The sequence below is a fragment of the Micrasema longulum genome, unplaced genomic scaffold, assembly GCF_059751315.1.
Source record: "Micrasema longulum isolate JH-2025_06_02 unplaced genomic scaffold, ASM5975131v1 h1tg001143l, whole genome shotgun sequence".
Classification (NCBI taxonomy): Eukaryota; Metazoa; Arthropoda; class Insecta; order Trichoptera; family Brachycentridae; genus Micrasema; species Micrasema longulum.
The window spans coordinates 314,281-328,650 of record NW_028278331.1 but is presented as its reverse complement, the minus strand read 5'-3'; the positions used below and the strand labels follow the sequence as shown (position 1 = coordinate 328,650).

Here is a 14,370-nt window from a genome sequence, read left to right as displayed (position 1 = left end):
AGACATTTTTCATCTCTCTAATGTGAAATATAGAAAATTCCTCATAGACAGTACACCCATTTAGTTTTACGATGTCAGTAATTATGTATGTATTCGTATGTTAATTGTTATATTTTTGTACCTTTTACATTATTTTTATATAACTTTTTTCTTTTCTTATTCTTTAAATTTAAATTTATGTTGTTTCCATTAACTTTATTTTTATAACTGTATATAGGTATATTTATTTTTATTTTATTTGCAACTTCTAAGTGCCTAACAATTGTTAATTGCTTTTATTTCGATAGTGTACTTAATCGATATCTTACACAAAAGTGGAAAATTTTTATTGACTTTTTTTACAATTTTTGTTCATATGCATTCTTATTTTTTTTATACAATATATGTAAAAACTGTTGTTTTTTTCCTAAATAAAAATAAATAAATAAACAAACTGCATGGACGAATATATTAACACATTTTTTTGTATTGTTCGTAAGTGTAGGAATCTTATGCTCAATATATATCGTTATAGCTCGCAGATTCTAGGTATTGCGGATTGTTTTGCACGATTTACTGACGCATTGTCTAGGAGATTTTGTCTCGTCATTGTAGATGGCACACGAAATAATACTATTCTGTATAGATGACTCAATAAGCGTTGTTTATTTTTGACCATTTTCGTACCCTAAAGTGCATATATGCCTTCGTATTGTACATAATACATTTTACATTTCCTCCTCAATACTATAAACTAACAGTTTAATAAATGTTTAACTAGATAGTAAATAACTGCGACAGAAAGTAGGAATCAAATTTTAGCTAGAGCGGAAAGCAAATCTAGGACCTCGTCTGTAGCTCAATCACAAATAACTATCGACGTGCTTAAAAAAATGCTAAGCATTTGAGCGATCACAGTGAACAATAATGAACATGCTCAACCTATCGCAATCATAAGTCAACGCGAGTGTAATTTTTAAGTCAACGCTCGTGTCGGTTTGTTTTTTGTTTTCGTCGTAAATAAAAACAGTTCATTGGCGAAAAATCGGCGTTACCTGTAAAAAATAATACAAAATATTGCGTTTGCAAAATTGTAAGGAGTATTTAATACAACAAAGTGAAAATTAAATTACAATAACTACGGCGGCTGCTTTTCTTTAACAATGAATAGCATGATAAATAATTAATAAAAACAGCAGTTTAGGAATATTTTTCATATTTAGACCGGTGAAATTCAATTATGTGATTGCGCAGTAGGATTTTACGTCGCGAAACGTAAATATGTTGAAATTAAATATAAGGTGTTTAAGGATGTTAGATTGTAATCGCGAAGATAAACAACCACGGTGAGAAATTGTTATCACGTCGCTTATTAGCACGTCGATAGTTATTTGTGATTGAGGTACTGGAGTCCGGAGCACTATCACGGGACCACAAATTGATGGTTATTTAGATAAAATCTGGTGTCGAAAATGGCCGAAATAAGGAAATTTCATAATTTTATTATTATTTGTTTATTATAAAAGCTCTAGGAATTATTAAAAAAAAAAATAGATAACCGAAGGTAAAATCGATGTTCAAGAAATTACAAATACTTACATACAGACAAATAATATTTTACAATACCATGATATTTGTTAATATAAAACTGAATTTCGGAAAAAATTATCACAATACCAGAGAAAAAATAAAGATCAGGCTCATTTAGCTCAAGTCGCTGACGCAGAATTTAATTTTATATAGGACGGTAAAAAAATATAATGGAAGTGGGAAAAAACGTTTATGATGCAAAAAAATCTAAATTTTAACTCAACGTTAAAGCAGGACAGCATGGGTCAAATAATTTAAAAATTATGTTGACGTAATAATTGTGTGTATGTAATGTTATTATTAAAGCACGCAAAGGAATATGTATATGTATATGTGTTTAGTATTTTAATAGTCGTAATAAATAAATAATAATAAAAAGCATATCACCCTCGAGCCTGATGACCCCGTCCGTCTCCCCGAGGGAGTTCTTGGCCACGCAGCGGTAGGCGCCGTAGTCCCGGGAGGACACACTCCTTATCTTCAGCATCATGTATCGGTTGTACCCGCTGTCCACGGACACCGCTTCGTACTTCTCGCCTGTGGAATAATTACTCACGTAAAGAGGTATGCACGATGTTGTGGAGTACAAGGAGAATAGGGAAATATCACATACCACGAATACCGATAAAAATATATGAAATGGATTTAAAATAATCAATTTTATTATCAAAATCAATATGGATAACTTAAAAATAGAAAATATTTTTTAAAAATATGCCACTAGAAAAACGCAACATGTTTGGCATTGATAGTTGTGATAAAAAAAATTTAATAGTTTGGAACAAAGCTAAAAATTACCATGAATTGTGACGTATGAGGGGCATGGCCAATGCAAAGTCCGTTTTTGCGGGAATTAAAAATTAAAAATTAAAAAATATTTTTATGCTACTTATAAGTAGCAAAAAGAATACTGGGCAGTATTTCATAGATACTTTTAATTTTTTTTTTTTTTAAAAGTGATATTTCCCCGCTATTTTTATTGTACCTTTAATGTATAAAGCATGGACTTTAATTACCATTAGTCGTATTCAAGATAAGCTAGATGAAAATCAATTCATGAAAAAGTGAACGAATAAGTGTTAGACTGGACAGTTGGAGGACAAATTGCTGGAATTTTTCCGATAAAACAAATCAACTTAAAAACAACAATAAGTGAAGGAATCATTCCAGCGATATCTATTTCTTTTCAAGTAAAAACTACACAAACGGATAGATTAAAAATGAGAACGCAAAAAAGTTAAATAAAGTAATAATGTTTACCTGATATGATCATATCTCCTCTGTCTGTAGTCCAGTAGTTGATGGAGACAGGATACGCCTCCGTGTGGCACTCCAGGGCGACATCTTGCCCAATATAGGCTCCTTCTAGCTGGTTCGGTATTGACAGCATCGGAGGAACTGGCAATGAAAACAAAGCTCGATTAAAAATGGACGAGCACAGGTATAAACGAACCTTATAATTTGATTTTAGGGAAAAAATTCAATGTGACAAAACACATTAAAATTATTATCGTAGCATATTGATGGAATCCAAAAGTCAATCATCCACCCGCAGCTGTTTAATCCTCGGGAAGCTTTGCATAGAGAAAATTCAACTAAATTATTTCTACGGCATAATAAATAAAAAAAAAAAGTCAATGCAGATTAATGAGGGACATGGACAGAGTATGGACAGAGGCCAACACGTTGTCCATAGCTCTCAGATCGCTTAAAAACTATTGAAGTACAAACGCTTCTATTTTGCTTAGGTAAAAAATACGTTCATTATTGCACGTATAGGCCTTCTCTTATTTGCTATCAGTTTAAATAATTTTCGCTTACTTTATTTTTAATTTAGTGCGTATATCCAATTTTATGATCAATGCCTTTATTTTTTTCCCTTATAAAGAAATAAGTTGTACATGTATCTAAATATAAGTGCTTTTTATTATGGGAAATTGACTAGCAATTTCCATTACTCGCCTTAAATTATTGTTGCGCTTTGCTAATGGCTTTCTGGGGAACATAATATTTCCATTGCACAGTGTATAATACCACTGGTAACTTCAGAATCACGAACTCGCCAATTAGTATTCATGAAAGTAGATTTGCGAACTACAAAATCATTGCGAATTTAATAAAAAAAATACTTTAAGCTTCGAAATTCAAGCTTTCGCATGCTTTATGAGAAATAATATCAACTAAACGTCGATACATGTCCGCTCCCTAGCATAAGGAATCCACGAAATCTTTTCAGGTCTCTCTATCCACGGCCTACTCCCGTGTGCCCTCTCAAGTCAGGTCTCGAACTGCCGACGGGCGGTCAGCCGTGGAAGTCTAGGACAGCGAGAACCCGTTGTCTTCTAAAATAGGCAAGCGTGGTTAATGCTCTCGGAAGGCATCCGTAATATATGATTAAGTAAGCTGTATCGCCTTCGCTCGATGACTGTTGTCAATGAAGGTTGATGCGTCTGTCGTTTTAGCTTAAATCCTTTGCCTCGGGAAATGTCGATTTATCTAATAAATGACCACTAAAAATCCTCCGATACGATGGATTAAAGAACGTCGATTAGTCTAGTGCAGTGACAGCGCGCACCTCAGGGTTGGGATAAGTGGAGGAGAAAAGAGGAGGCTCAGAGACATAAGAATAAAGATAGACAATGATTTTGAACAGCAAAACTGATAATATATGTATACTCACACTGTACCATGAGCATGACTCTCTTGCTGATGGAAGGAGGAACTCCGTTGGAGGCAATGCAGAGGTAGGCCCCCATGTGCAGGCGAGACACCTTCGTGATGACCAGAACTTCTCCGTCCACCACATTCACTGAACAAACATCGAATTAATTAGATGTAAATATCGCAAGGACTTATAACTATCTTCAACAGCGGAGGCCAACAAGTCGATCATAGCTATTAGCACTGTCGATTGGGGCGAGACAAAAAAAACTGTTACAGGAAGACCAATACTTTAAAGATTGTTTTAAATATCTAGTAATATTGTATTCGTAATATAATCAGTGATTGAATTATCACTAGACTACTCGCGCGGACTTCTATAGTGATCCAGGATGACACTTTAATCCTTTTTTTTTTTATCAGTAGACAATTGTAAGTTAAGCCTCCGTGTCCGTCCGTCTCTATTGTTGAAACTTTATGTTGTGATTTTTACCTTTAAATAAAAGTACGTTTTTATGATTAGTGTCTTTTTCATAAAAAAATACCCGAAACAATAAAAAATCATTAACTATTATGGCCTACTATAGTAGGCCACGCGAGCATCAAGGTAAACATTTATGTTCGAGTACTCTAGTGCTGAATGTATGGTAAAGTTAAAAATACAGTTCTGAGGGTGGAATAGAAACAGTATCTTAGACGAGTATTTTTGGCTCCTCGGGACAAGGGATCAAATCCTAGAAGCATCGATGTGCAATATTTATTTTTACAAAGCAACATTTCATAGTCCCCGGACTGAACAGTGAAGTATATGACTGATCACTGATCACCTTAATTTCACGTAACAGATGATCGAGATACGGTGCGTTCGGTGATCCGATGCAGTGCTCTATGCACCATTGATTATGAATAAAAGTATTGGTAGAGTACGGACACTGGGTAGAAAAGAGACTTCGGGTCTTATCACTCGATCTAACTGATCACTAGAGCCAGCTAAAGCTGCCCCTGGTCTATAAAACTATACATTTTAACCATAGAGTTAGAATTTTTTTTTCGTTTACTATTATTGCAAGTACACATTAAAGGTTAAACTTTTCATAAAATTAAATATTAAAAGAATTTCATGTCTTAAACCATTCGGTAAACAAATATTGAACCAATATTTTGAATCTGTCCAAATGTTTGTAGACAAAATACTGGATTTCACCTCGTAGGGAGTTATTAAGATTAACAAATTACAACAGCAATGGTGAACATTTTAGAGAAGAAAACATGGAAGCCTAGGTTTACGAACTTTAATTGGCTGGTTTAAGGGGTCATTTTACACACTGTGTAACATTCACTATTTCGTCTATGTTTGAACATCCATATTTCTCCAATTCTTTCATCTGCGGGAATTGCAAAAGGTGAATATTACACAGTGTGTAAAGTGGCCACTTAAACCAGCCAATGACAGGTCATATTAAACCACTTAAAAAGTAAGAACTATAAATTATTTGTTACATCCTCAAAAAAACACTTTTTTTTTATATATAATGTAGTACAATAATTAATATTTGAAGCACTTTGTGATTTTAAACAAAAAAAAAATAAACACGTAGTTAATAATTAACTAATTGTAATTTTCAATATTATTTCAAGGTAAAAATATATACTAAATATTAGCAATTCGTAATGCAGTAAGGAGTCGAAATCGAGGGAAGGTATACATATTATAAAAATAGATTTATGGTACAGTAGAAAGTTTTCTAACAAATACGTGACAGTCACGAACTCTGCTTAAAGTCAATCTACGGCTTGCAATATATTCATGGAAGTTTCGTGAATTTTAAAATAATATACCTTGTTTTTATTGAGTAAAACTATAAATAAATTGATTCCAAACCTCTTCAAAACCATAAAAAATCTGACGAAATCATTAGCTTATTGATTAAATACGTGCAATGATTAGAATTCTTCATATATTAAATTAAATTACAACTTAAATTACAAATAATATTTTTTTTTTTAATTTTTTTATTAATAAATTTCATAAAAGGTACATGTTTTTAAAAAATTCTATACATATCTACTTTTACACATCTAGTAATTGTTATCACTATAGCAAAAAAGAGACTAACTCTTGTGCTTGGAGAGTGACTTACACTGTTGTAGTTGTTTATTGTTTATTATAAGAGCAGCAAGCAAGGCTTGCGTTTAACAAAAAATCAAAGATTTTTGAGTCAAATAATATCAATTTGAAACTCCGCAAGCAACTTGCCAAGACATATGTTTGGAGCATATTGATGTACGGTTGTGAGACATGGTGCCTTACAGAAAGAGATAAAAAAGACTAGAGGCCTTCGAGATGTGGTGCTACAGAAAAATATTAGAAATTTGCTGGAGAGACCACATCATTAATGACGAGGTTCTCAACAGAATCGAAGAAGGTTGGCACCTAATCAAAACCATCTCATTATGCGCCATGAGGGTCTCCTGCACGACATCATAGAGGGAATGGCTAAGGGGACAAATTATAGAGGGCGCCCCCGACGGGAATATTTGGAGCAAGTGTGCGAAGATTTAAACTGCGCCTCATATGTCAAGCTGAAGAGGGCTGCAGAAAATAGAGACCAATGGAGGACGAGATGCAGGACTTTGCTGCAAACCAATAAAGAAAAAACATAAAACAAAAATACATTCATACCAATTAAAATTTAATATAGTTTTTACACGTGTTCAAAAAATTTCTTCAGATTTAAAAAAATATATATTTATTGAAACATTATTTTTAATAGTTTTTGGTTCATTGGGAAGATTATTATATTTTTTTACACCTTTGGAGACAAAGCTATTTTGACCATGACTTTTACTACAATTTAGGAATTTTAATATTATGTTGGTATCTGAGTGACTTATTCATCTTAAATTCTTTTCTTTTTTCTTTTTTATTTATTTGAATAATAGAATTAATTTTATAAAAAGTGTTTACTGTATACACGTTAAATAATTTAAATAGACTTTCATTATTAAATGTTGAGGGTTTCTTTAGAATTACTTTAATAATTCATCTTTGTACTATGTTAAGAGGGTTTCATATATTGGCGTATGAACCACCCCACCCTACAATACCATATTGTAACAAAGATTGTACAATTGAGTAATAAGCCATTTTTAAATTGTTGATTTTTAAAATATTCCTTAATATAATTAAAATGTATATAAATTTTCTAATTTGTTTGACTAGTTCACTAATATGGTCTTTCCATTTTAAGTTTTGGTCTATGTATACACCGAGATATTTAATTTTATCTATTGTATCAAATACTGTACATGTAATATCGCAGTTAGTTTTGTTGCAATTGCTTTGGTGAATAATTAATTTTACTACTGAATCTAAATTTGTTTTGTTAAAAAAAATTGGATGATTTTTGTCTTTTCCCTATTTAAAGATAATATATTTTTGTCAAACCATAATTTCAATTTATTTTTGACGTCATTAGCTACTAAATTTACTGAGTTCCAGTTATATGATGTAATTTTTTACATTATTTATGTACAACATCCAATATTCCAAAACAAACTACGGAATGTGATATAAGATCAAATTAATTAATAATGAATAAAAAAGTTTTAACAGATTCTGAATATCTATACTCGTATTTTTTAATGGTCTCTTTTTTTGCTTAATATGTAAGTTTTTTTTTATCGTTAATTAATACGTTTACATTAAGTATCTAATATGTTTAGTTAATCTAAAAGCTGTAATTTTCCAAAAAAGAAACTATCTCTTATGCTTGGAGAGTGGCTCATAAAAAATAAGGACACAAAATTGATTAGTATTTTATGGACCAAACTATTTTTCGCCTGTGTCCAGGCGGATGAATGACACAGTTCTAAGTGAACAATAGAACCAGCACCCTGGACGAGTGTCTGACTCGATGACTGATTTGAGTTAATAATACGAAAAAGTTCAATCGAGTGAAAAAAAGTACGCTTCGTAGTGTAGTGGTTGGCGCATTGGCCTATCGTGCTTTCGGTACCGGGTGGGCTAGATTCCGGGGAAAATTTAAATGAAATATTTGTTTTCAACGGTGATATTTTATTTCACTGAAATAATTCATCGTCACTGGACTGGCATCTGAAACGTAAGTCTGATCACTTTGCCCTATTATAACATAATCGGATTGTGGTCCCGTGACTAGTGTTGCAGACTCGCGGGCCAGAGGTCCGAGGTACGAACCCTACTTTACCCTAACTTAATTTCCATTTTCTAATAGTGAGTTATTTACAACTCGTTGAAAATGGCCACAAAAATTGTGATATTTGGGTAAATTGTAAGAACGTGACTTTTAAAAAACTTAAAAAAAAAAAAAAAATGTAATCGAGATATATCGCATTTACTTAAGCAATGCCGTATGCACCATAAGAGTTTGATGATGAAAAATTGTAATATTTGCCTTTTTTAAATTGCATTAAATAAACAAAAAAACAAACTTTCACTCCGCCGCCGCTTCCCCGTCTTCCTCTGACTTTGCATAGAGACCTCGCTTCCTCTACATTTATACATCTTCTCACGCACGCACGCCGATTATTTCCACTCTTGACATTTCCATCTTCAAGTATTTGTTGGATTTGACCGTGCCATGTCTTTCTAGGTCTTCATCGTTTTCTGCATTCATCAACATTCGCATCGTAGATCCTTTTAGCCAATCTTTCGCTGTCCATTCACCCTACATGTCTAAACCAACGCAACACCCCTTTCTTGATTTTGTCCATAATGCTTAATGATAATGCATTAAATCGTGTGTTAGAAATACCACATTGTAAAACGAGGCTCGCACAGAGACATGCGTATTTTATAGGCCCAAAATTTTTTAATTATTTTTTTACTGATAATATTTAATTAATTCCAAACTTTCAAAATTTTCTATCTTTTAAAAAGCACGAACTATCCCGGATTCAAACTTAAGATACGAACTCTTTTTTTCTATGATATATTTTGTTGCTCTTTAATAATAAGAAATATTTTTATGTTTTGTTTTGTATTTTTTATTTCCTTTTTTATTACTATTAAAAAAAAACATATAATCTTTTACAGAAAATTTCATTTTCTCTTTCTTTTGTTACACAAAAATATTATAACTGTCTATTTATTATAAGAGCAAAAATTCATTAACATTTTCATGTATATCCAAGAACAGCCCATGCCTTTGTGGAATTTTTTCGTTTACTATATTTACTATTAACATGTATTTCATTGCAATGTAATTATCCTTTATTTTTTAAATATTCTGTTTTACCTCTTATGAATATTGTAAAAAAAAAAAAAGGAAATTAAATTTAAGTTGCGACGAATCCTTGAACCGCCGAACCTGAATCATATTCTTTATTGACATAACCACGACTAGATTAAGAACAAATGAACGTAGTTATGCATAAAACCACCAGCAAAAATAGAATAGGAGATAATAACACTTTTGTGAAAAAAGTGAATAATTCAATTCAACTGGACTGTTTTTTTTTGACAAATAATAAAGAATACATACATTCGTTTTTCTTAACCAACAAATAATAAATTAACGATGTAATTTACATTATATGTATAATATTTGACAAGTTTCAATGATTTTTAAAGTCTGGCTAAGTACACAACCTAAACTGACAATTTCGCAGAAAACAGCTAACCCTTGTAAAACTCTTATGTATATTATGTCATTTAATATTGAACATGATATTTTACATTTTAATTTAGGTACCTAATTGTTAATTATCATTTAATTAATTTGTTAAAATAACTTTAAAAATAATTTAATTATGCGTTAAAGGAATTTTGGTGATTTTATGAAGTCTGGCTGACAACAAAAACTAAAATGTATTTTGCAGAAAACAGCCAGATCTAACATTAAATGATACCACATTTAAACTTTCTGTGGTGAAGTTCTGTATTAAAACATGTTTTTGATTACATACATTTTTTAATTAATGAATTTATAAAGTTAAAATATTTATATATTCTGTACCTCAGTGGCACTCGGATGCAAATCCAAACGTCAAATGTTCAACTCAAGCCTAAAGAATCTGCGTTCTCTAAGTGATTTCTAATAATTTATAATATTCATTTGTATTTTTAATATCTCAATACATTGGTTCTTTTGTTATAAGACTTGCATTTCTTCAAAATAAATGGACATGGTCATAAACTGAATACGAAAATCAAAATGTCGTTTCATCAAATTCTGGATTTGCATCCATCTGCCTCTGAGGTACAGTATTTATCTTCCTCAATTTTTTTAAGAGAACTAGATTTCTAGAGGCATTGATCTTCCCATGAGCATCTATGCGGCAAAAAATTATAGTGTAGGGTATTCTCTACAAATTTAGAAATGTCGTTTTAGTGATCAAAACTATTTCCAGAAGGTGATTACGACAGTTTTTGTATGAAAGCGGCCTGGCTGTTTATGGGAGAACATAGAATTGACCTTACTGCACTAAATATATATTTTTTTCCCCAAATCGTAGACTGGCTGCTTTTTGCACAGCTACGTTAAAACAATATTTTTTTATGAACATTCATTTAAAATAAATAAGTAATTGCCACAATTTTATAACGTTTGCATCTCAGTCTGCTGACTGCGTCCGCGGAGTCGCGTGCCGCCGCCGCGCCGCGCCGTGTACTGTGTGCCTGTGAGGTGAGTATAGTAGGTAGGTAAATGCTGCTAGGAATAGGTAACTGTGCAGAACTAGTATTTAGCATTTCGTGACGGTTAAAGTTCAAAACCTTAAGGTTACACCATCAACATATTATTCAGATTACCTTCATACGTAATAACTCACTCGGAGGTTCTATGCAGGGAGCCATTTCATCGATTAACAGGAAGTTCTCCACCCTAACTTATTGTTTTAGGTCAAATTCATTTACTTCGCTTTTTCCATGTATAAACAAAGTTCAATGTGATTTATTATTTGAAAATAAGATTGCATTTTGATTTCTTTTTAGTTTTTTTACACATGCATAATAAATATGAGCACATTCTTTGATTTTAATTATTTAATAACAATTCTTGATGGAATTCCATTATAATGCTGTTATAACTACATATAAGTCATTAATTAAAAAATACTCGGTACACTTCCACTTATTTTTTTCACACATTTCCAGTCTGAAGATGCTCCCATTAGAAAGCAAAAGCGCTAATTGGTCAAACAAATAAGTGGAAGTGTACCGAGTATTTTTTAATTAATAACTTATATGTAAATATAAGTTATTACATCATATTTAAGTACATTCATTAACCAACAATGTTTTGAGTTTGTCTACATTTTTGTAGACATGGACTGGATTCAACCCCCTAGGAAGCTGTCAATATCAACATATTAGAACAGAGAGGAAGAACATTTTAGAGAAGACAGGTTATCAGCCAATGACATTTTATAAGCCATGTGGATGCCCAGACTTCAACATTTCCTTCACTAACATGTTCTACCTCTCTGTTGTAATATCAGTTAATATAGACAGATCCCTAGGGAGTCAAATTCAGTCCTTGTCTACAACAAATTGGACAAACTCAAAACATTGTAGATAAATCCACCTGGTCCAAGAAGAAGTATAAAAATTTGAAAATACTTTCAGGCGTGTCTATTATGTGGGTGAAATAATTAAATCATAAGAATCTCGCCTGCAACAATAAAGGTTTTAGCTCTTTAACTTCACCAATGTCAACAGATGGAAGTATCGAAGGAATATAGATGTTCGAATGTAGGCAGAATGGTGAATGTTACACAGTGTGTAACGTGGCTACTTCAACCAGCCAATGACAGGTCATAAACCCTTTGGATACCTAGACTTTTAAATTCTCTTCTTTAAAATGGTATTTCTCTCTACTGTAATATGTTAACATTCATTTGCATAAAATAATACGCTTTTGTCAAAAAAACTTTATTATGAATTGGTCCACATGTTGACAGACGACGACTGGATTTCACCAGCTAAGGAGTTATTAAGATTGGAGGACAACTGAGATAAAGAAATACGAAATTCAAAGCATTTATTTATTTATATGTACGTCCAAAGCGCATGTTTAAGGACATACGAGTATTTATACAAAGAATATTATTGTAATGGAAAGCAGAAAGACACAATGGTAGATGGTAAACTTGGTGGGAGTGGAAGCGGGAGAGAGGTGTTTATAATTGAATTAGATTCAGTGATCGTTTGAAAGAAGACAACTTGTTATCAAAGAAATCAAGACTGGTATGTTTGTTGGCAGACCTAAGAATTCTGGGCATAGGGGAATGAAAACCATAGTCAGTTCTATGGTTATTGGTATAAAAGAGTCTATTTTTCAGAGGTTTCTAGTTGGGATATTTAATTTTATAGTTGTTATGTGAGCAGTTCAGGTGCATCAAAGAGTGGTTGTGCATTATAAATAGGACTACTAGGTCGGATTTATTTCGACGGTCTTGAAGAGAAGATATATTTAAGCTAGTTTCTAACTCATTACGGTATACGTATATTGGTCTCTAGATAAGCCCAACCTTCAGCCTATTTACGGGGATTATGACATGTGATTGGCTGGTTTACTTGAATTCACATAAACTCAACTATGGAGTGAAATTCATTATTTGTCTTCAAACATTTGGACAAACTTAAAATAGTGTTTAATAAATCAGCTGGTCCGAGAAATGTAAAAAATTAAAAAAAAAATTCAGACAGTATTATGTAGGTGGAATAATTCAGTCAGATGAATTTCACCAACATCAATAAATGTTTCAGATCTTTAATTTGCAAAAATTAACAGATGGATGAATTGAAGAGATACAAATGTTCAAACATAGGTAGAATGATGAATGTGACACACTTTGAAGTGGCCACTTAACCCAGCAAATTTCTAGAATTCTACATTGTTTTCTCTTAATTTTTCTTAAGTAATATTTAAATAAAATTTAGTCAGTATGAGCTGTTTTAATTTTTAAAAAATTAATACACACGTTATTTAGGTGATCGTCATTATTTTTATTACGCCAGTATGTTTTTGTATTTAAACGTTAATCAAATAAGGAATACATTAAATTAAATGCTTTTGTATAAATTAGAATTAATTCATTTATAATAATTCACTTTGTTCTTTATCGTGTCTCGTGTGTGAAGTTTGAGAATGGAATCGAAAAGTCGGAGCTGAAGTAAACATCGGGTCGCGGTAGCTATAAAATATTCATAACTATTTCGGGGAAACCGAATATTTTCACCGGATGGTCAGAACGAGTAAGTTGCGCGAGTATAATACAGAGCAGTACTCGTGACTGGAACATACCGAGGAAAGCTTTTCTGATGATGAGTTTTGACGTTTCAAGGCCAGAATAGAAAGTAATAATTACTAATCCTCTACACATTGCCGTAGAATAACCTTCGACTTTTTGAATAACAGAACACCGCAGCTTTATCGCGTTAGCAAATCAAAAACACAATTATATTATAAAAGGAAATTATCCAATGGTCAACTCTCGACCGAGTCAATTTATCATATTTCATCGCATGAATTTTTAATATTTCTTAAATATTACTTTGGTTGGCGAGTTCTCAGTCTGACACCAAAACGCGGGAACTATTTCGGGCAAATCACAATAAAGTAAATTGGCCGTCTGTAATGTTTGCATTTTGTACATACATTTTATTGTTTTCACAATCATTACCGCTACTATTAATCCGCTGACTGGAGAACTCGTTGAAAATATAAAACAACTAGTAGATTTTAAAGAGCGAAACTGTTTTTTCTTAAATTAGTCAGCACAAAGAAGACGAATATCTAAAGCTTAAATATACTTAATGCATGTGTAGAGATGTAGATACGACCTGAGAACACCAGCGTCACGATTATGAACGCTGTCTTCATCGGTACATATCGAGACGGTATAAACTAACATCGATATTTACGTACGAAAATTTGTATATTTGTGTAAAGACTCGAAGCATCTTCGTCAATAACCTGTAATTTAAAATGTTTAGAAAAAAAGTATGTAAACGTTTATATTTTTGATACAGAAAACTAAATTTTACTTTGTAGATAAAATTGAACATAATTTTTGACTTCTCATAAGACAGGCGCCGTGGCGCAGATGGTTAGACGGCCAATTGTGAAACTGGCGTCGCGGGTTCGATTCTTG

At 32.2% G+C, this 14,370-nt stretch overlaps 1 protein-coding gene across 1 annotated transcript in view; it reads right to left on the bottom strand.

Annotated features, from left to right (window-relative positions):
• Nucleotides 1–14,370, bottom strand: part of LOC148276811 (lachesin-like) — a 53,681-nt gene that overhangs the window by 34,160 nt on the left and 5,151 nt on the right. The window contains exons 3-5 of the mRNA XM_088233715.1: nt 4,250–4,378; nt 2,830–2,967; nt 1,957–2,106 (exon numbers count right to left, since the gene is read on the bottom strand). Coding sequence (XP_088089841.1) covers nt 1,957–2,106; nt 2,830–2,967; nt 4,250–4,378 — 417 coding nt within the window. The remainder of the gene's footprint in view (nt 1–1,956; nt 2,107–2,829; nt 2,968–4,249; nt 4,379–14,370) is intronic.